We start from the raw sequence: 22508 nt of genomic DNA, 5'->3' as shown, positions 1-22508 counted from the left end.
CAGGGGAGATGAAGCAACCTGGAGTAAGTGACTCCTGAAGCGATGTAGAATAAAGAGGGTAGTAGTAAATCATCTGATTGAGAGACTCATCAGTTTCCCCCAACAAAATCAACTAATCCCTAGGGTCCTAACATACATACACTTACACATGCACATCTTCTGCAGTTGGATTTTAGACATACATATACATTTTCATAAGCATGAATATTGTATTTAAGGTAATTTCTACAAATATTCTTACCTTCTATTTGCTCCATGTCATTTCCACCTCTGCAAAGATTGGGGATGCTATAAATAACTGTGGGCTCATAAATCTTATGTGCTTATCCTAGAGATGTCTCTATGTATGCTATTTTAGGCAGCATCTATCATTCATCATTGTAGAGTGTATCTATGATAAAAAAAAAAGAACTATTGTACCAAATCTGATCTCTGACAAAGCGGACACAGGCCAGCCCTTTAGTGATGGCAGCGGCTGGATGGTTTGTTATAGAGGGCAGAATGGAGAGCAGTGCAGTGTGTGAAAAATTTGACACTTCATCTTTTCTGTTCTGTGGATTCTTCCAACTTCTTCACAGAAGGAAAAAAAAAAATACTAAAATCTTGGTGTAATAGGCTTTCACAAAAAAGCTTTTTCCTATTTTCACATAGGAAAAGGCCAATCATCCCTATCAAGGTGCTAGTCATGGGTACTAGACTAGAAAGCATTTCAGAGTGTTTTGAGTTAGTGAAGCATTTCAGAATATTAATAATGAGCAACAGTTGAAAACAATGAATGTACTTCCAGAAGGAGTATTTCCATTTTGGGTAACCAATTTTAAGCCTTCTACTTAGCCACCCAGTTTCCCATGGACCCTTCTACGGTCCACAGAGGAAGACAAGTTGCTTCAGAAAGCTGAGGATGACTCAGCTCAGGAATGCACTTTAGATTGTGCCCACTTACTGTCCCCTAATCCAAACCACGTGGTGTCTACACATGAATGAGATTTGTCCAAAACATACTGTTGTCTGTTCAGTTTATAAGGACCAGGGAAGAGCTGAAATAAAATCTTGAAATGCACTAACTGTGGGCTCTGCATCCTCAGCACCAACTGTTTCACACCATAAACCCATTCCTGCTGAGTTGTGCTACTTAGTCACGCAGACAAAAATGACTACATTAGGTACCAAATCACCTTTAGGGTGTTCAGCTCCCCAGTCTTTGCCTGCTTCAGAAGGAGCGTAGAGTAAGCTTAGCCACCTAACTCAGGTTTCTCAAGCTTAATAGTAGAAACGGAGAGTGGAAATACTCCTCTCCCATCTGTGTCTCTTTTTACAAATGAGACTCCCACAGAACTGAGAAGTCCTTCTTCCTTTAATTAAAGTGATGATATGACCATGGTGAGTGGCTACACTGAATCTTTTAACTTCTTATGAATTCATGATATAAGCAGTCTCTCTGCTTGACCATTAATTTAAATACTCATGCAAAACCTAGGATTACTTGATGCCTTTCTCTCTTTCATACAGGCTTATAATGACCTTAAAAGCATTAACTCAATGTGAGGTCACAGAATAATTTCAGCTGCGGATCAGTTGCTTAATAACAGTTTTCTCAGAGTCATGTAATCACACAGGCTGTAAGGCTCAAGTAATTCTTTCATTTTCTGCCTCCATATTAGTGGATGTAACCACTCCTATGCACAAAAAGGAGAAATGAGCTAACAGGAGATTTTCTGTGCTTGGGTTTACAGTGTTGTCCTGGGTTCAGCAGTAGCAGTCATTTTTCTCCTTCTTGGTAGCTGGTGCAGTGCAGTGTTTTGACTTTTGGCCTGGGAGCAGAGCTGATAACACTGATGTTTTGGTTTGGCCAAGGACTTTGTGAGCCTCATGCTCTGCCAGGGAGGAGGGGAAGCCGGGAGGAAGCAGAGACAGGACACCTGACCCAAACTGACCAAAGAGGTATTCCATACCACAGCACGTCATGGTCAGGATGCAACTGGGAGTTACCTGGAAGGGCTGGGGGACTGTGGGGTTGGAGGAGGTATCAGTCAGTGCTTGGTCAGGCTGAGGGGGGCGAGTTATCGGTTGGCTGGTGCTGAGGTGCTGTATTCTCTTCCCTTGTTATTTCTTTTATCATTATTATCATTGGTGGTAGCAGTAGTGATTTGTGTTATACCTTAGTTACTGAACTGTTCTTATCTCAACCCGTGGGAGTTGCATTCTTTTCGATTCTCCTCTCCATCCCTCCGGGAGCAGGGGGAGGGCAAGAAGGGGGGGAGTGAGTGAACGAGTTACCTGACTGGGTTTAAACCACGACAAGTGTCCAAAACATACAGAGAAGCACGTATCATCTGAAAAATTATTCAGGTATTTCTGTAACTACTTAAGAAATCAAATGCTGTTTCAAAGTCAACCACCAGTATAGTCACCTCTCACACAGTACGAGCAGGATCTCACAGTGTTTTACCATTAGTAACTAATGGCTTGTCTTTGACTATATCTTAAGTCAATTAAATAAGTTTATAGGCTACGGTAGGCAAAACCTAACAAATTTATTTTTAGTCATAATTTTCAATGGTTAAAAATTTAGCCTGGTTTTAAAGTGAACTTTCTCTTGATGAAATATGACATGTCCCATAAGCAAATTATTTGATTTTGACACTGCTGTGATACTGCCTTTTTTAGTGTCAGAAATATTTATGATTTTAAACAGGACAATGCATGGATAAAATGTATACAAAAAATTGCAATAGTAACGGAATATATTCCTGCCTCATAATAAACAATCGTTGAATGATGTTTATTAAAATTGGCTCTCAAGTGACAGTTAATAAATGCATAATTCTATTATGCATGCTAAATTCAGCATTCCAAAAACTTAAAAGCAGATAGATCAAAACAACAAAGATAAAAAAGTCACAAAGACAAAATGCAGCAACACCAGTAAATGACAGGGAAATAATTCAGACTTAAAAATGGCTTATTATTTAGTAACTTGTAGCAACAATTTATAAAACTAAATTAGAGGCAAATCAGAATCTTTCTGATGTTTTAGATATGCAATTTCCCTAGTGCATATATTTTGATCATACAGTAGAAGAATTCACTTTACTAAGTCCCCTTCAAAAAAGCAAACACAGCCCTTCTGCCCCCCCCCCCCCCCCCCCCCCCCCAGTTTCACCATGTTTCTGCTTTCAGGTAACACTTATTCATGGATAATGAATGAAGAGAAAAAAAAGTTACAATAAAAATCAGTTATTAACATATTTTAATTAAGACCCATAAACATGGCTTTAGTTTTTGGAGAAGTTTGACTGTCCGTATGTGATTATGTGATGTGTTTCTGTGTATGTTTCATGTATGCCCAGATATATTGGTACCAAACTACTCAAAACTGGATGTAGTGGGCTTTGTGTCCTTTACTGTAAGCACTCTATTGGCTCCTTGATGTTGCATAGGTTTGGTGTGATGATGGAAAGAGTCACTTCAACAATGTATTTTCACCTCTGTTTCTAAAACGTGAAGGGCAAAACTTTTAATCAAGGAGCAGTTTATCTTTAATTAGGAAAAATATAATTAGGCATTATCACCTAATTGCTATTACTGATGGAGTAAGTCATATTTTCACAAGTAGTGACCCATGCTGAATTATCTCTCTGCTGTTTACCACATAATGAATCTGTATTTGTGTTTGGCAGCTAGTCAGCAAAAAATTAAAAGGTAATCAACATGCTTCTCTGCAGTCAGGTCATCAAAGTCACTGGCTTCGCAGATGAGCTAATAACAAAGTCAAGTTGTGATGCCCTAACACAAACCCTTCTTTAGGATTAACTATATTTATCTCTGTGAAGACATCAAATGGTACTTAAAATAACCATATACAAAAAGCTTTGCAAAGTAGATTAGAAGAACTGTGCTATACATCTGGTGTTGAGTTAAAAAACAGTTTAATGTCTCAAGGCACCACCACGGTAGAATTTTATACCTGCAAGTAATCATCTAATACACTATTATACAGTTAAGGTAATGTATTAATAAACAGCTTGTGCAATTTTGGGAAGCAATCTATAAAGGAATGTTAGATATACAGTAGGCACATACTATAATACAAATAAAAACCAAAATTCCTAAAAAAAGCATGCTGAGCACCTTTTGGTATATGTTGAGTTTCTTATTCTAAATACTATGTAAATCTTAACTTACAAAAGGTAAAACTGAAATCTTACAGTAACTGCTTATTTAAACTGATTTTCCTGGGTATTTGCCTTTATGTCACAGGTTTATCCTTAGGGACAGAGGACTCTGGTACTGGCTGTAAAGGGCTATCTGGTTCATTCAGTTGTGCGTTCAAGTTTTCAGAAGTTAGGAGAGAAGAATTAAAAACTATTTCACTTAAGTCTGATTTTATGGATACAAGATGTGGTTCTTGAAAACTTAATGGTTCTTCTACCAACACCTGTGTATTTTCTCGTGTCATTCCCATATCTGATGGTGACTTTCTTTTCATTCTTGTGTATGATTTGTCTAAATTCTCCATGCCTTGATCAGTTTTCTGAAATCGCCCAAAGAACCAGATGAAGAAACCAAACAAAGCAAAAGCCAGCAAACTTGGAATAAAAGCCAGGCATTTGACATCAAGGCTAGAGCCTATGAATCTGCTGTGCAAGAACATGTCTCCTTCGGCATAGGTCCGGTTCGTCAACGGATTGGTGTTATTGGATCTCCACTCCCAGGATAATTTAGTTCTATTAAGGTCTTTCAAGCTTTCTGAGTCCTTCACTGTGTAGATCTTCTGTCCAGGACCGATATATTGACCATATTCATGAGGTTTGTAAAATATTTGGTTCTTCCACATATTCAGATCCAAGATCAAAACAAGGAAGATAATTCCATAGTTAAACCATTTGCCTGTTTGGAAAAAGAAAGTTTTGTCATCTGATATATCCATTTCAGAAGCAGTACAAATTCAGTCATATGTAAAAGCTACTCAGAGGAAAAAAAACCCAAACCAACAAACCCACATTTTTTTTTTTTAATCTATAAAACAAAGCTGTAATTAAATTTCCCCTATAGATTTTTGCTGAATTTCCCCTAGCATTTCATGATTAGGTCTAGGCACATTATAAAATAATTCTGTAACACAAGCACAGCAGTACATCAAATGAATTCACATTGCATTTTGTAGGTGACCTGTCGATTAGACCACGAGGTGATCTGGTGTAGATCAATAAACTTAAAAGAAGCATTAATTCCAGGACTTATGAAATATTCACATGGAAGTTTTCCATGAAAAGGCCATAATAGACGGAACTGTTTATATACCAGGAACGACTGAAATGACTGAATTTTTGGGGGTTGGTAATTATGTAAATTGTTTGATACACCAACCATGATGCACAGACATATTCAGATGGGGATAACTGGATGAACTGTGATGTAGAGATACTACACCCTTGAGAAATAGCAAGGGCTGACTGTAGTCTTGGGAGGCTAGACAGCTTAGCTTTTCCGACAGTCCATGTAGTGAAATGCTCCTCCAAGGAGTGACTCATAGTCTGACATTCAGCTCCTGCAGTACTGGAGGAGGAAACCTTTCTCCTTTTATTATCTAAAGTTGCTCTTTTGCATGCTCCCTTCAGGCATCCAAAAGACATTAAAGAACATTATGCAATTGCACTGGGCTTTGAACAGGGTTTTGGAACAGGTGAACTCCAGGTATCCATTCAGAATTATTTTATGAATACACAAACCAAATTATACATTTTCTCAGTCAAAGCATCTCTTACATTCTAGCTGAACATCACCTGTGCATGTGATGACCACCCAAGAACCCAGCAAATCTACTTGTCAGCATTACACGAAAGAACATGCATAGAGGAATGTTCCTGCTGGTGATGAATGTTATTGGTCTGTGCTGGAACCATATTTAAATATGTTTCAAGTGAAACAGAAAACAACTGTATCAGAGTATCTATCAAATGACTTATGCTTTGGCTTTTAAGGCATAAATGGATTCCAGTTCCTGAAAGTCTGTGTATTCAAATTGTACAACTAAAATGCTCCAGGAGGGTAAGAATATGAACACCTTGTTTTTTACCAGTTGTGTAACACACTTTTTGAAACAATAATTTTTCATCAAACTATTACTCTGCTTCAACCAGAAAACTGTTTCAACCAGAAACTAACACCTTGCTTCATTGCCCTGAATTTAATTTGTTAAGCCATATTCTTTTCCCAGGAAAATACATCATAAGCCCATCCAAGAACAATCTTCCATCAAAATGCTATCTGTGATGCTTCGTGTTTCTGCAGAGTCAAGACTGGTGATTTTCCAGAGAGATCTGCTAGACCCTAGAGACTGTAAGAAGCGGAAAAACTCATGCAGGACCAGTACTGCTCTTTCTTTTCATCTAGACATGGCTAGCATGAAGATGTGCAGAGAGAAAACAGACAACTGAAACATCAAAATACGAAGCATAATGAAACAGGGACATTATTGAGATGGCCTTTATATAGGCCAAAATACACTGTGAAGTATAACAGTGTCATAACTGACACCTACAATCAAGAATTGTAGGTTACAATCAATTCTTGATTGTAGGTTTCAGTTATGACTGACAATGAAAACTTAGACATTGCAATGCTGAGATATAACCAATCTCCTTTTTGGGTATGAAGGCACCCAGTGGATTTCTCAGCAATCACCTGTGTGACCACATTGTCCTAAATGAAACATGTAGAGCAAGCTACCTAAGGAGTAAGACTTGAGACAGCAGCCTGCAGCTGGTGAAGCTGACTAAGAAGCTAGCAGAAAACGCTAAAAATGCTGAATAGAGGTACCCAGGTGCTTGATCTCAGGCTTCACGTAGCATCTATCCTGCAGTGTGGTTTCATAATTGTGAATCTCTTCTAAAATGCATCTGCCTAAAAAAGGCTCCACCCCTCATATTATGAATTTGACTGCTCACCTGCTCTGAGATATACTTTTCAAGCATTCCTGTTCCATAAAAAGCATGAACTTGAAACTCCCTTGCTCAGTTCCTAGACAGTGTCAGGTGGGCAGGAGCACAGCCGTAAGCTCTGCTGTTGCGATTGTTGGGTCAGTGTGGACTATAAAGGATGCTTAGACAATCAGCTTTGATGCAGACACCCTTAAGATGAATTGCAACCTGTATGTCTAAGTGGCACCTAGGTGCCCAAGACCTCTGTTCCATACTGGATCTTCTCAAAATTCCTTAAATTTCTAATTTCTAGACCATTTTCCCATCCCCTGCATCACTGTCGTGCTTGATGAACTCTGTGATTTTTCCTCCTCTTTTGAAAACTGTTGTCACCAGAACCAAACACCGCATATGAGTAACAGTCTCGCTATAACCATATATGAACACAGTGACATCTTCCTACTCCTACTCAGTATTCCCTGCAGCCAAGGGATGTGTTAATCTCCTTAGATACAAAATCACTGGGAGTTAGCACTGTCTTGGTTACTTACAGCGAGTATTTGCCTCTTCCTGGAATACAGTGTCCTCTGCTGTCTATCCCCTCTTCAAAGACATGCACTTGACTGCTGTACTAGCAGGTGTGATATCCTGTTCAGTTTAATGAGCAAACCTTCTAGATCAGTGATAAATGTGTTGGAGCAGACTGAACCAAAAGGCCTGACAGTGTCCACTCACAAACATCTATTTAATGGTAATTCCCCATGACAAGGAATTTTTGAGACGACTTATACTGACCAACATTTAATATTATACGTGTATAATATACATGTATAAAATGATTGTCCATCGTAACTTCATTTCAGCATAATGGTTTTTACACTAAGTCGTACATGAAGCTTACATGGGAAATCAACTTGGTAAATTAGACTTCACTCCTGATGTCTCACCTTGCACACAAACAAGCTCAAGTTTTTAGTTTTGCACAGGGTCAAAGTAAATATATTAATGAAGCTGTGGATATTAATTCTATTTGTGAGTCTGCGATGTAAAATGTGAAATGTTTTCTTGGGCACTGTAGGCTACAACCACTTTTTGGGGATGAAAATTTGATCCTTATTTTCTGAGCACAACTATTGAGGAGGATTGTATCCTCATGGCTAGGGCACACATCAGAAAGGAAACCCTGACTGTAGAACAATCTCTGCTTATGGCAGTTTGGCCCTGCATTGTAGAACCATGCTCTGAACACCAGCCTGTATGGGATTAGAAATAATCTGCCTTTCCTGTTGAAGCTGAAAAACTATGCATGAAGATGAATGCCAGGAGCATTCTCATGGTCAAAGAGGCATGGATTTTTCTTCTTCCCTTTTACAGAAAGGCATCAGCTGAAGAAGATATTTGGGCAGTGGTCATTTTAAAAGAGGCTGATAAAGTTTATGACAGGTTCAGCAACCAGTCCACAGTCCAACATGCAACTGATTTACTGGGCAATTGAGCAGATCCTGAAGGTCCAAGTATTCCAAACCAGATGCTGATTTGGAAGCGTTTTTATTTTTGCATGTCTACTCTGTACCTGAATGATAATATCCTAAAAGAAGAGATCTCATGTAGAAGGCAGTCCTCATCATCCCTCCTGAGGTCAAGAGGAAATGCAGAAAATCCACTTATTAAGGCTAGACTCAGGTGGGCCTCATGCTGTGCAGCCACAGCCAGAGGCTAGTATAGTAAATGTCGACTTCTCAGACACCTCTGTAAAACATTTAGGTATCTTTGAAATGTTCTTCATATCTTTGGTCATGTTAGTCCTATTAGCTAGATACATGCATACTGTTAGGTGAACTAAGGCGCAAATCCTCTGACTTTTTTTTCAAATCTGTGTGCACAGACAGCTTTGTTTTTACCTCTAACCTTTCTGGCTTTGCCCACAGGCTCCTTCAGGCTTCCTTGTAGAGGTGATGCTTGGCCTGACTGTCAGCACATTTTGGTTTAACTCCACAAGCCAGCCATGTTAGGCACTCGCCACCAATGAAGATGATAATTTCTCCTTTGGCTGGAAGGGCACTCTGGTTACAACAGCACTCAGAAACATGCTTATAAACAGCCAGAAAAAAATCTCCAACCTGTTTTGATGCCCAAACTTTAACATTTCCTATTTGAAAATTATTCGCACACTTGACGGAAGATGCTCTTGGATCTCCAGTGCTGCTATTAAAGGGTACCAGCCAGGCCCCATAATGCCTTTTAACCATGAAAGAATCTGAAGTAACAAAATTTACTTTTAAGTTTTCCCTGGGTACTATAGAAACTAGGGTAGACTATGTATTTTCATAAACAGCAGCCCAAGAAGGAAAACACACACTTTGCAATGAACCATCTGTCAAGGGAAATCCAGATGAGTTAAGCAGATGCTGGAATTCAAGTTATTTTTGATGTTCATAGATAAAAGCAGCTATCAAAACAGGATAAAAATATTTAATACTGAATAGATTCTTGCTACGAGTTCCTAGAAGCAAAGAAATTTGAGCAAAATGATGTACTCAGTTACCAGTAAAGATAAGATATGTTTTTGATAGTAAATTTAAAACTACACCAAAGCATATAAGCTACAGGCTGCAGACGTTAATTTGATATTACTGCCAACTTACCCCATTCAGAAATCATAAATCAGGCCTAAGAAAGCATGTTATTAGTTTAAAGGAGCAAGATGTGTTAAAAATAATACACTTTGCACTGTTATATTTATCTGCCATTTAGATACTGGAGTTACACAGAAGCAACATTTCTTCTCTGTAATCATAAGCTTTATTTTATGAAAGCTGAAATTCTCTCATAGTCACTGAATTCAGGACCTAAGACTTTAAGATAAAATAGAAAAAAAAAAAGAAAAGCAACTGTCTTAAGACTTGTGATAAAATCAGGAGAGTTGGCAACACAGAGCATGTAACTGTGAAATCCTTCATCTGTAGAGCACTTGCACAAAGCCATTAAATACACACCAATAGAAAGGTGGTTTAAAGTCCTTTACTCCTCTGAATGTTCCATTACTTACAGCTGCTTCTTTGTGGGACTGTTGCTTGTTACAGCAACCCAGCATCGAATTGGGCTGCTCAGGGGAGTCCTAGGGCTGCTCTTACTTACATCAATCAACAGTGACCAAAACTGACTGTAAAAGAGTGAAATTCCCCAGGTAAAAGATGGTAAGTGTTATTTCAGCCACACTTTCTTTCTCCTTGCTATTTGAGAGAAAAGTGTTTTCAGTTTCTATAAATCAGGTCACAGGTCATAGATTTACAGCTTGACTTTATCCCTATAGCAAGTACTAAAATAAAAAATATTCAGGCCTTAGTCTTCTTTTCCTGCCTGTTACTAAAAAGAAGTCCTATGGCTTAATTTAACATTCTGGATTCCATGTATTAAACAGGGCTTAAATGCAGCAGGCTGCCTGCCATTATCAGCGTGCTATCCCTATGTCATTTGCTGCAGTTGCATTCATTTGCATCACACTCTACCATCATTTTAGACTGGACTACATTCATCTTGTTATATATATATTTAACCAGTTCTTCTTTCCTTTTATTAGCTTCTTGGTTTGAGTAGAAAGTTACAAGTATCTAAGCATCCACACAATAGCTAGAGCTTGAAAATGATCCAAGATAATACCCTGACCTAAGACAAGAACTGACGGCAAGAACAGATGGTTCAAGCAAAACTTACCCAAAGGGAGGTTCTTGTGCCATGTGTTATCACTGTTTATTAGATCTCTTAAAGGGTGGCGTAGCACCAAGATAAAACAGGCACTCAGTAGACAGAGTACGTGATGTGCAGTCAAATGGATTGATTTGTCTAGTGAATCTAATAAATGGATCTTGTTAACGCTGAGCAGGGAAAAATATTCCTCAGCCCCTATTCATTAGCTCATCCTTATTAAAAGAATGCCTTCTTGCCAGAAAATAAGAAAGGCCTCCAGTCCTCTATGCAGAAGACTCTACAATGCATAAATATTGGTTTCTCTCAGTTGGTCTGTTTTCAAACAGCAGCACTGCAAGCAATTGTATTTCTGATCTGGTAACTGATGTTTTTTACTGTTGTTCTTTGCTCTTCCATGTTTATCATCAATATCTCTGTCTCTTCTACAATGCAAAACTGATCTTTGCTCTTCTATCACCTATTGTTTTTCATCTACATTAACTATAATAGTCTGCATTTCTGTATGCGATAGTGCCACCCATCCTACCATTCTTCAGTCATTGTTCATGCCCCTCTGTGCACCCATTGCACTACTTCTCTTTATACAATGGAATAACCGCAGGGCATCAGGGAGCCTTGTGGGACTCAGCCCATCCAAACTCATGCTCCAGTCTTGAGAAGCAGAAAAAACCTATTTTTCACTAACATGCCTATAATTCATATCAAGTATTTGATGCTTATACTTTATTTTTTCCCTCTCCTTTTTTGCTCACTTGGGTGACAAAAAATGTGTTCGTTATGTACACATCTGATTTCCTCTCACCCTACACCTCTAGTTCCTGACCATGAGATCATTTACTTCATCCTGTTCCAAAACAGAGAAGAGATTCACAGCAGCCCTGCGCAGAAGGACTTAGGGGTGTTGGTTGATGAAAAAACGAACATGAGATGGCTTCAGTGTGCACTCACAGCCCAGAAAGCCAACTGTATCCTGAGCTGCATAGAAAGGAGTGTGACCAGCAGGTTAAAGGAGGTGATCCTGCCCCTCTACTCTGCTCTTGTGAGACCTCACTTGGAGTATTGTGTGCAGTTCTGGTGTCCTCAACATAAAAAGGACATGGAACTGTTGGAACAAGTCCAGAGGAGGGCCACGAGGATAATCAGGGGACTGGAGCACCTCCTGTATGGAGACAGGCTGAGGAAGTTGGGGCTGTTCAGCCTGGAGAAGAGAAGGCTGCATGGAGACCTCATAGCAGCCTTCCAGTATCTGAAGGGGAGCTATAGGGATGCTGGGGAGGGACTCTTCATTAGGGACTGCAGTGACAGGACAAGGGGTAACGGGTTCAAACTTAAACAGGGGAAGTTTAGGTTGGATATAAGGAGGAAGTTCTTTCCTGTGAGAGTGGTGAGGCACTGGAATGGGTTGCCCAGGGAGGTTGTGAATGCTCCATCCCTGGTGGTGTTCAAGGCCAGGCTGGATGGAGTCTTGAGTGATATGGTTTAGTGTGAGGTGTCCCTGGCCATGGCAGGGGGGGTTGGAGCTTGGTGATCTTAAGGTCCTTCCCAACCCTAACTATTCCATGATTCTATTCTATGAAAACCACTGGTGGCTCAAACAGTCTCACTCAGACTTGCCCCAGTCCTTTCCTCTTGATGACTGTATCTTTTCTCTCAGTATTCCAGCACGGCACCTAGATGCAATTTTGAAAAACTTTCTATCCCTCCATCTGTACTTCCTACAGCCAATTGCCTTCCCTCATTCAATAGCCAACACGTAAGTTTTGCAATCATTTTCTCTTCCTTTCTGGTTTTTAATGTGATCAGTCAGATTTCTACATTCTCTACTGAAAATGCCTTTTCTGAAGCCTCATTCAGCCTATCTTGTCTGAGCCTTTGGTTCATCAGTCTTTCCTCATTGGCACATTTTCTTCCCTTGGCTTTTGCTGCCTGGTGAGCTTGTGACTAACCTGCTAACTCTTGGCTTTATCTTTGTGTCATCTCTGAATGCTCCTTTTGTCCCTATCTCTAGGAGTTTCATACAGCTGCGCCATTGGATGCCCTCATCTATCTTATTGCTGTACAGAATCATGTGTTGTGATTGTTTACATTAGCAGTTAAAGACCCCTGGCAATTCACACCTGCATTCTTTTGGTATTTATTATTATCCAACTTTTGCCAATGCAGAGAGAGCAGCTATGCTCCTGCACAAATGGAAGGTAAAACCAAAGTATTCATCCCTATTTAACCTTTTTCTCTTTTTCATTTCCTACTGTTATTAAAATACTGTCTCACAGTATGCAAGGATCAGGTACTTTTTATCTATATGTACCATCCATTTGAATAACTGCAATTCTATTTTATTTGAGGTTATTTAACTGTCTGCTTCTGGTTAGATGACTGATGGAAGTATGGTTATGAGTGGCCTTTACCAGATGAGAATGACCGAAGTTATGAAAAGATATTAGCATAAATCATAGCAAAAGCATCTGAAAGCATAAGAGATTTGAAGATGAAATAAGCTGCTAATTCCCCAGGAGAGTAATTTTAGATAAAAGATCTATAAAGCTACACTAGGTATTACTTAGTGTCACAAGAAGTTGCTGGAATCCATGAAAAACAGCAGGTCTCTCTGATTTGTGAGATACAGGTTATTCATTTCCCTGAGATCTTTATGTATGATGATATAGATTTGGACAGAAACAGAAAAATAGCAATCTGAGGGACACACATGCACACCCACACAAATATATGTGGCTAAGAACATGTTAGCATACATTTGTTACACAGAAGCGGTTAACTGTGTGATTGTGCCACAATCTGAAACATCACATACCTGTTATATGTATGTGATACTCCTCTTTGAGGATCTTTTGGAAATAAGGTACTTTGAACTGCATGTGTGCAGATGGTAAGCCTGGAAGATTCACTTCAACATCACCCATAAAATGTGGAAATTCCCAGTCCTGTTAAAATAAAAAAAGAAAAAAGTTAAATATAAGCTTTCACAGTATATTTTTACCCTTTAAAATGGCTTAAATTAATAAAAGGGAAGGGTTCTATTTTTAAGCCTTTTATGATTGGATTTTATTACTTTAAGGTTGACTGAATCACTTGAAATAGAATACCTTATTTATATTAGATATTAAACATGATTTCTACTTCAGCTCCATGCAATTATGTGTTTAAAAGTTCACTTCATAGTGACAATACTGAACCCACTGTAACAGCTGATAGTACAAAGTAGTCTAAGCATACGAATACCAAGTTGTCTAAGCATATGAGTACTTATATAGCAAGCTTGCAATACAATTACAACTTCTGTTACTAATTTGACAAACAGTTTACAGGTAAGAAACAGACAAAGAAAGCCTGACCCCTTCAAACATTTAATGTATCTGTATTCAGTTTACAGGGTGTTTCCTGTATTTGGCCTTAATACATCTAAATAAACACCCTGCAAGTAATACATCAAAATAAACACCCTGCAAGTGCAGGGTCTTCAGTGCAATCTGCCTCAATCAATCCAAGCAGTTTTCTCTGTTGCTGTATTTCACCTGACAGGGTAATGCTGGAAATGTGGAAGCTCTTACCTGTCATTTTGCATACTTTGGTAGCATGTGGTAAGCCAGCTGAAGAGGATCTGCATTTAAAGGAATTTTTTGCTTGGTTATCTTCACCCACCATCAGTCACTTGAAAATGGGTATAACAGCATGGCTCATTAGAGCTAAAACTGAAAGCCTAGCAGTAGTGCTAGCCAGTGGGATTAGTGCCTGAGTGCTTACTCTGTGCACCATAGATTGCTGGTGATCTACTGTTACAAACATAGTGGCCATGTTCCCATGCATACCTCTGGACTTGGATCTCACAAGCTGGTGCAACAGGCACCTGGATTACTGAAAGTAAAAGAATGAAATGGAAGGAACTCTCTGAGTGACTTGTGCCTCCTTCACATGAAAACCATTCCAGCACAGCCATCTCCCAATTCCATTGCCAATTCCTTTTTTTTTTTCCTTTCTTTTTTTTTCCCTGGTTCTGTAAGGCTGAAATTTTCCTACCAGGGTAATGAAAAAAGTTATTCAAAACTAAGAATCTTCTCTGAGAGATAAATCACTATATATAACTTCCAAGAACTGTTAAGTGCTTCAACATTTTCTGCAGTGGAAGGGAAATGGAACAGTTTTATCAGCAGGGAATAGCATAGCCCAAACACTAACAGCAGCTGATTTGTGCTAACTCTTTGTGATCCTGAGTTAAATGGATTAACAGGAGCACAAGCAATGAGAAAACCTGACTCTTGGTACCTGTTTCTCAGTGTTCACAGAGGTACAGAAAGTGCCAATTTACAGATGGAGAAACCAGAAATAAGGCTGCTCTCTTTTTGCCTTCTTACTAATGCAAACCATGCATTCCCGGTCACAAGGTATAACTGCCAGCTGCACAATCCCTTACACTGCATCTCCAGCCATCCCCTCGCAGGTGGTAGGCATTCAGAAAGTGCCCAAATATAAAGATTTCGTGAGTGTATGCTCTCAGTTCACAGCATCTAATATCTGTCTCTGGACTGGTGTCTCATGTTAAGTCATACATACTATCACCCAGGAATAAACAGGAAGAAATACATTACATATTCCTGAAGATAATCAGAGAGCTGCATTAGAAATAAGTAAACATGGGACTACAGCTCTGGCCTCCTGCTCTTGCCTTCCCCCAGTGTTCCTACTGTGCTTTTTGCTGATTTACAAATAAAATTCCACCATACAGAATTTTATATTGGACTGTGTCTTTGCAGCTGAGTTTTATAAAAACTTCAGCATTTTTTCTGATCTGTATGAATATTACCCGATTACGAGTAACTGGAATGCCAGCTCTGTCAGATATGCCATTTACTGTATTATTTGTCTCAGCAAACGCACTTACTTGACACTTAAACCATGGCTACCTTTCATGTGTACATTATTTCACATTTTCTACCTACATACCCCATATTGTATGAAGTGTGCCTGAATTGTATCATGACCTCTGTTACCTGCAGCCCTGTAATATGGCACTGCCATTGCTAGAGAGATGGGCACAGGCTGGCAGTGGAGACCTCACAGCTATAAACAACTCACCAGTGCTAAAGAAATGCAGATTGGGGCTGGACAAAACTGCTTTTAGAAGCAATGAGGAGAACAAAGAAGTGTCTAACATGTGAAAGGCACTGTGTATAGTAAACCTGGCTGTAAGAGGAGCTTCAGATGAGTAAAAAACCAGCAAGGTCTAAAAGTGTGTTAGCAAACATAAAAATGCTCCCAAGTAAATCTTAGGGAGTGAGGAAAAAGAAACCAACACAATGAACAGCATATCCTTTCCATTAAAGGACTCCAGATGCCAATGACACTCCATAATGCTCCACTGATCCCCACCAGACTGAAAATGCCCATTTCAGAACCTGCAGGAGCAGGGGGAAGGTGAATGAAACACTGGGAAAAGGGGTAGAAGCTAAGAAGTGTATGTAGAACAATACTGACATTATTATTGTTACTGAAACTTTTTTCTGCACAAAGTATTATTTTCTGTAGTAATCAGATCTCAACTAATGACTCTTGGATTACACTGTTAAAATATAAATGATACTAATAATAAGTTCTTGGCTTTATCTATAAGGTGTTTCTTCTTCGCCACAAATAACATTTCAAATGTAACACCTTTATTGGTATGATTACAAAATCTGTTATTTAAAAACAGTCCCACTGGAAATACAGAAATAAAAAAACAACAACAAAATAAAACAAATCACAATAAAATGCATTTGAAAACAATATTAAATTATTACAAAAGGAAACTAAAATAATGAGTTAAATCTACTGACTTCCATGAAAGTCATTACAGTCACAGCACTCAGGAAAATGAAACTTTAAGTTAGGTGATTAAATAGCCTTCAGGGCTTCATTTGGCTTACAGCTTTGGTAAATGTGAACATTTACTGTTCATGTAGTGACATTATCACCTATGGATACAAAGCTGTAGTATTATAGTGCAGGAGAAGCGCAGATGACTATTAACTTTTCGAGCTAATGCCAGTATTAGGCTGTCAAATCCAAACCCAACAAAATGGCCATTTTGCTGTCTAGATTCTAAGAAAGTGTTGTCCAAAATCTTTTGACTTTGTTACCAGTCTTTTCCTACTGACAAGCAAAAGACAACTTACTAAAAACGATTTTTCCAAGAAATTCAAGATGCCTTGCAGGAATAATCTGCCTCATTTGTTAACAGGTAACTGGAACACAGATCAGGTCTGCACCATGCTTTCATACATAGTATTTTCTCTCTGTGGTCTCCCGCATCAGTCTGTGCGATCAGTCTGTGCTCACCTCTGGGAAATGAGTGATATAAGTGATGTTCTTTGAGTTCTCAGCTCATAATTATGTAAAGTTCATGTGATCAGCTTTAGTTCTTATGGCTGAGGTGTCTGCGCTCTGACATACCTGGGATCTCATTAGGAACTGGGCACAAAATGACATCTTTAGAATGTATCTCTACTGGCAGAGTTTGTAAAATAAAGCCGTACAACCAAACTGTTAGTTTACATTTGTAGCTCTCATATTGCATGAACAGATGATTGTTTCTTCTTTAAATCCATCAGCATCATATTTCTAATATTTATCTACTCCAGTGGTTTCTAACCTGGCAGGTCAGCAGCATACCACTATGCAGCTTCTGAAAGAGAAACCAACCCAGAACCAGCAGGCTTAAATTAGCTGCACAGAGGTGTCTAACCTCACTGGCAAGTTCTGTGGAATGTGCAAATCAAATGAGGTTATTGCCTCATTTCCCTCTAGTCATGAGAAAAGGGCAGTCAGAGGATGTATTTAAGATCGCTGAGGGGCTCATCCTAGTGTTCCAATGGGCAAAGGGAACACCTCTGATTTTCATCAGCTACCTCATTAAACCCAGAAGCACAGACAAAAATGGATGCTGCAAAAGAGATCATGATAGTTTTGGTTTTCTTCCCTTTGTTTCGAGTTCCCCCCACCAAATAAATGCATACACTCTCTGCTGCAATGTCAGGTACTGATTTAAGAACCTACAGTGGAATTGACAGCACTGATTTGATACTTTGTTAAGTTAAAGATATATTTAGTAATGGTAACTGAGCATCAAAGCCACACTTGCTGGTATGATCTGGCCTTTCTCTGCCATCACCTGAGGAAAAGAGAAGGCATTGCCTGGGGAAGACCTGTCCTGACTGCAGCCAGGACACAACAGCAGCCCCAGGGCTCCTGGGCAGCTGCCTGTGAGGCAGCCCAGGGGCATGTTGGCACCCCCCAGCATCCTGGCTGGCTGTGGGATTGCTCCTTGCTGCTTGATGGCTTTTATTGCAGGCTCTCAGCAATGTCTCCCAGCCCCAGGGGACCTGGATCTGATGCCAGCAGGACTCAGCAAAGGATCTCAATGCCACGCTAGCCCTCCCATGCTACATGCACACATGACCCCACATCCCTCAGCCACCCCCTTTCCACCCAGGGAAAACTGCCACAGAGAAGGTGGGACTGGTATTAAAACCCAGTAACTCCCCATAGTTAACAAATGTGCTTTCATCTCTCCTCCTGAATAGCTCATAGGGTGCTTGTTACAAAGTAAATATGAAATATCATTAAAAATAAAACACACTGTTCAGATAAAATCATGAAAGAGGAAAAATGAGCACGGAATATTTCTGCTTTAAGTAGTGATGATGTATGCTATATTTAATGCTAGGAAAACATTTGTACTTTAAAGCCCCTAGAATAATAAATAAACAAAAATAGAGGGAAGAAACTGAGAAAATGCATACATGAATGTGCATATGTGCTCCAGAAACTGCTGACAGCAGTTTGTGTTTAAATTATTAAAATCCTTTTAACATGTGAGATAGAGGATTGTGCGTTTTCAGGTATCTTTGCATCTTTTAGATAGCTTTGTTTCAACTCTCAGAACATGGCAGAAAGGCAGACAGACAGAGGAAATCTAATGAGAGGCAATGGCTACATATTTTTGCAGTTGTTTGAAGTAAGAAATGAACAGCTGGATTGCAGAGACAGAGGCATGACTCCTCTGTGGCTACCTTTAACTTCGCTGCAGTGCTGCAACTTGCAGTGATCTCTTCAGCTGAGATGTCTGCAGCTGTGAGCTGCTAAAGTGCAAACATCATTTAAATATTTCATTCAAACACACATAAGAAGTCAGCAGCCGTGACTAGAACTCACTTTCATGCCTGTGAGATGAAATCCACTGCTCAGTTTCTGGCCTTCTGTTCTTTGACAATACCTTAGTTAAATAAGAAGGAAGTTTGATAGACATTGAGGTTTTTAGTCATCACTAAATGAAAAATAGACATCTAGTCTTAACATTATCACCTGTACTTGTATGGCTTCAGTGGGGCTACTTAGCTCTCACAGTGAAAGATGACATATTACTCTTCAAATGACCTCCTTCTTCATGTTGGTATCATCAGTGCTAATCTATTCATAGTTTTCAAGTCCTGAAAGTTTCATTTATCTGCTCATCTCTTTTGGCTTCACCTGCTTGGATTGTTATTGGCAACAACAATCACAAAGCCTCATCAGGAACAGTGGCACAAAGTCACCAATTGAGGAAACTTTTTGTCTCTTAGTCTTGATTTAAAGAATTCAAAATATGGAAAATCCACTGTAACAGTGGAGTAACTGCTTCAGTTGAGCACCAAGCTGCTGAAGCAGAAGACTGAAGACAGCTTCCAGCACCAGACATGGGTATAGAAAGGCTATCCCTGATCTACATGGCAACGTAAGGCACAGACATACCCCCAACCTTACTGTCATTCTCTGTAATCTTTGTGGTCTTCTCCCTAGTCTTTGCTTAGCTTCTTCAAGGTCCTTGCCTTTCTCTAGAACCAGCACTGCAAGTCTGGCTCATTTTCTCCTTTATTTGAGAAAATGATAAGGCAACAGTAATAACTCCTTCTTTGAGAGTTAAGGTAGCAATATGATCACTTTTTAAGTGTGTGCTTGGCCTTGAATGACCCCTTCCATTAAAAAAACATTACAGAGCCTTTTAGTCTATTATCAATTTCTGCTTATTTAAAGGCAACAATTCCCAGGCCACCAGGTCCCAAACAAGTCCTGGTCTCTGCACTTTAAATTTATCCATTAATGCATTTTGAGTGTAGACAAAACTGTTTATGCACATGTCCTCAAAACAGTGACCCTTGTTACTGAAATGTCCAAACTGGTATTCAGCTTTTCCACAGCAAGCTCAAAGTAATCTCAAGATTTCAGATGCCTAAAATAAGAAATGCTTGCATTTCACTGAAAGACCCATATCCATGCCTATACTCACAGGCAGATACCTGATTTGTGACAGACAGCACTCCCTCTCTCTCCCCTGTGACTATAGATTGGGTATCATCTTCTATTCACCTTTCACAACCTGGTAGTGTCTTGGTACCGCAGATCTGTTCTGCATAGCATATGACAGATATGACAATTCCTATCAAACCCCACAGCTAAAATTTCTATCGAGGCTCTCTTCATCTGTTCAGTTACATCGGCATCTTTCCCTCTGGCCTTCACAAGTGCACTTGTTCTCCAGTGACACAGAAATGCTGCTGCAAAGACCATTCTTCTAGTCTGTTTCCTTGACCATCTCACTTTTCTCTTTCATCAAATAAAATATAGGCCACTGCCTTTCATATTCAAATCCCTTCAGATCTTTCACTACTCTAGGTACAGGCTGTCTGTATGACAGCTACTCCTTCAATCAGTCTACAAATTTGGGCTATAATCTCTTCTCTATTTAAAGAAACTTTCCCCTGTGCAGTTTCCCTTCAGCTGCAGAGCTTTCTCCTTTTTCATTGTTCCTTATAATTCTTCTTTGACACAAGAAAACATGAGGATGTCATGTATTAGGTATCCTGAATTACCTGTTATCCTGACCAATGAAGTCACTATTGCTTTTGCCTGCCTGTCTAATCTGCCATAAATCTTTAGCATACTCTAGGTCTGAACTTGTATTTTGGTTGTCTTTGAGCATCATCTAGCTCAATACTTCCCCAGTCCTTAGTGACCATTGCTGGTTCCTTGGTGGAACAGATATTGCTAATAGAGTTAAGAATTAATGTCTATCCATTCTTTCTGTTATGTTAGAAACTAATTGTGTTTGAAAACAAGCCAGTACACAAGGAAGGATGGACACCAGGTTTCACATCTTGAGATGTGTAGTGACCATGAACAACAGTAATTACCATTTCCCACTGAGGGCAATGACTGTTTTTTCTTACATCTACCATTTAAGATTCATCTACTCACGAGAGGCGAAGAGGAGCAAGGTAAACAACTTTATCCATGCAAGAGCTGCAGCAGACATCACTAAGCACAGCCTCTGTGCATACCAAGGATGTCCTAGGAGCATACCCAGGATGTTCTACAAGTAAGTCCACCAGGTTTCCATCAGGCAGATGTGAGCTATCACTGACTTCAGTGACACTGTGAGGTTCATCTTCTTTGTTCATACCTGTTGATTAGCTATTCCCAACTGCTGAAAAGGCTGATTAAAGCTGCCCAAATGTAAATGTCCTACTTTTTTTTTCCGAGTTTCTCCAATTTTTGTAAGCTTTTACTCTTGCTTTACTGTCTCACTCATGTCTAACCTTGGTTGAGCTAAACAGGTATCAAGTAATTCATCTGGATGCGAAACACCAGTCTTAGCTCTTCCAGTTGATTCTTGAGTCTGATAAGTTGCTAAATAAAGTGGTAATGTTGCAATATCGTGTACCTGTAAGAGTCAAAGCACTCAGCTCCTGTAAAGCAGCTGTGTCTTGTTCCCCACATGAAACTTCCCTAAACCACCAGCAAGTCAGTAGTAATGGTTTTTCTAACTACCTCAGTGGCACACTTTATGAAAGACATTTCTGTGCTAAATTGGAGAAATTAATATTCACTAATAACATGCAGTGCATATATTTACAGATTTACTAAGACTACAGCTTGCTGTCAAGGGAAATCACAACAGACCAGACAGTCTTTCTGCTACCCTAAAAGACCAAAGATCTGTCTATAAGGTGAAGAATAAAAATAAATTTTAAATACATTGATATGTAATCATCTTTAACAATATGAATACATACACGCTAATACACATACCATTGCATTGTGGAAAATATACCCACATTGCAGCTGAACAGTGAAATCTGGAGCATTTCAGGATTTGTAAAGACTGCTAATGACATTTGTATCTATTTGAGAACAGTAAGCTCTACTTAGAATTCTGAGTTCATTTTGCATTAAGGCAACTGTCTCCAGCTAATTTCAGCTGCATCCAAAATCATATTTTCCCTTTCTTTTTCTAAATACTCATATATATGAATTTCCCTGTTGTACGATACTCCAGTCTTAATGGTATTTTATAGTGGTGCCTAAGCCCACAATTTTTGCAGTAAAATACATGAGCAGAGTTTTTCCTCGCTGTGAGCTTTGCAACACAATAAAATGAAGAGTGTCTGGAGCAAAGGGATTACTGTATGTTACTCACTGTAATGGAAAGTAAATCAGTTGACTCAATATTAGAAATGGAGGACTGAGGAGCCATTCTGTTTTGGTCAAAATTCCTTCAGATCATACATACTCTGAAAAGTTTTACCATCACCTGTTCTGAGAAAATTTGGGGCTGGTTACAAACCAAACTCTAGATTCGTCTTTTGGTGTTAAGTACGATCTGAAGTGGCAGGTTTGGGTCAATGGTCTCAGTCCAAAACTTCCTTCTGATTTGTTTTGGTTTAGCTGTAACTGGAAACTACATGTACTTGTTCATCTTGATGGGGCTAAGGCATCAAAACAGTAATACTACATTTTCTATTGAAAAAAGAAACAACCCAGGATTATATGCTGCAAGTTACTGAT

The 22508-nt window shown here is 39.3% G+C and overlaps 1 protein-coding gene across 2 annotated transcripts in view; it reads right to left on the bottom strand.

The window, feature by feature from the left end:
• Positions 1 to 2515: 2515 nt before the first annotated feature.
• The window catches only part of TMEM117 (transmembrane protein 117), a 225909-nt gene continuing 205916 nt past the window's right edge, over positions 2516 to 22508 (bottom strand). For both annotated transcript variants that reach the window (XM_061467794.1, XM_061467793.1), the window contains exons 7-8: positions 13444 to 13573; positions 2516 to 4890 (exon numbers count right to left, since the gene is read on the bottom strand). In XM_061467794.1, the coding sequence (XP_061323778.1) occupies positions 4250 to 4890; positions 13444 to 13573 (771 nt within the window). In that variant the 3' untranslated portion in view covers positions 2516 to 4249. The remainder of the gene's footprint in view (positions 4891 to 13443; positions 13574 to 22508) is intronic.

Source organism: Pezoporus flaviventris, unplaced genomic scaffold (assembly GCF_033815535.1).
Source record: "Pezoporus flaviventris isolate CSIRO_AGI_PZ_B2104156 unplaced genomic scaffold, CSIRO_AGI_Pfla_v1 ptg000045l, whole genome shotgun sequence".
NCBI classification, from domain to species: domain Eukaryota; kingdom Metazoa; phylum Chordata; class Aves; order Psittaciformes; family Psittacidae; genus Pezoporus; species Pezoporus flaviventris.
Note: the sequence above shows the minus strand (reverse complement) of the source record. Positions and strands in the feature narration are given on the sequence as shown.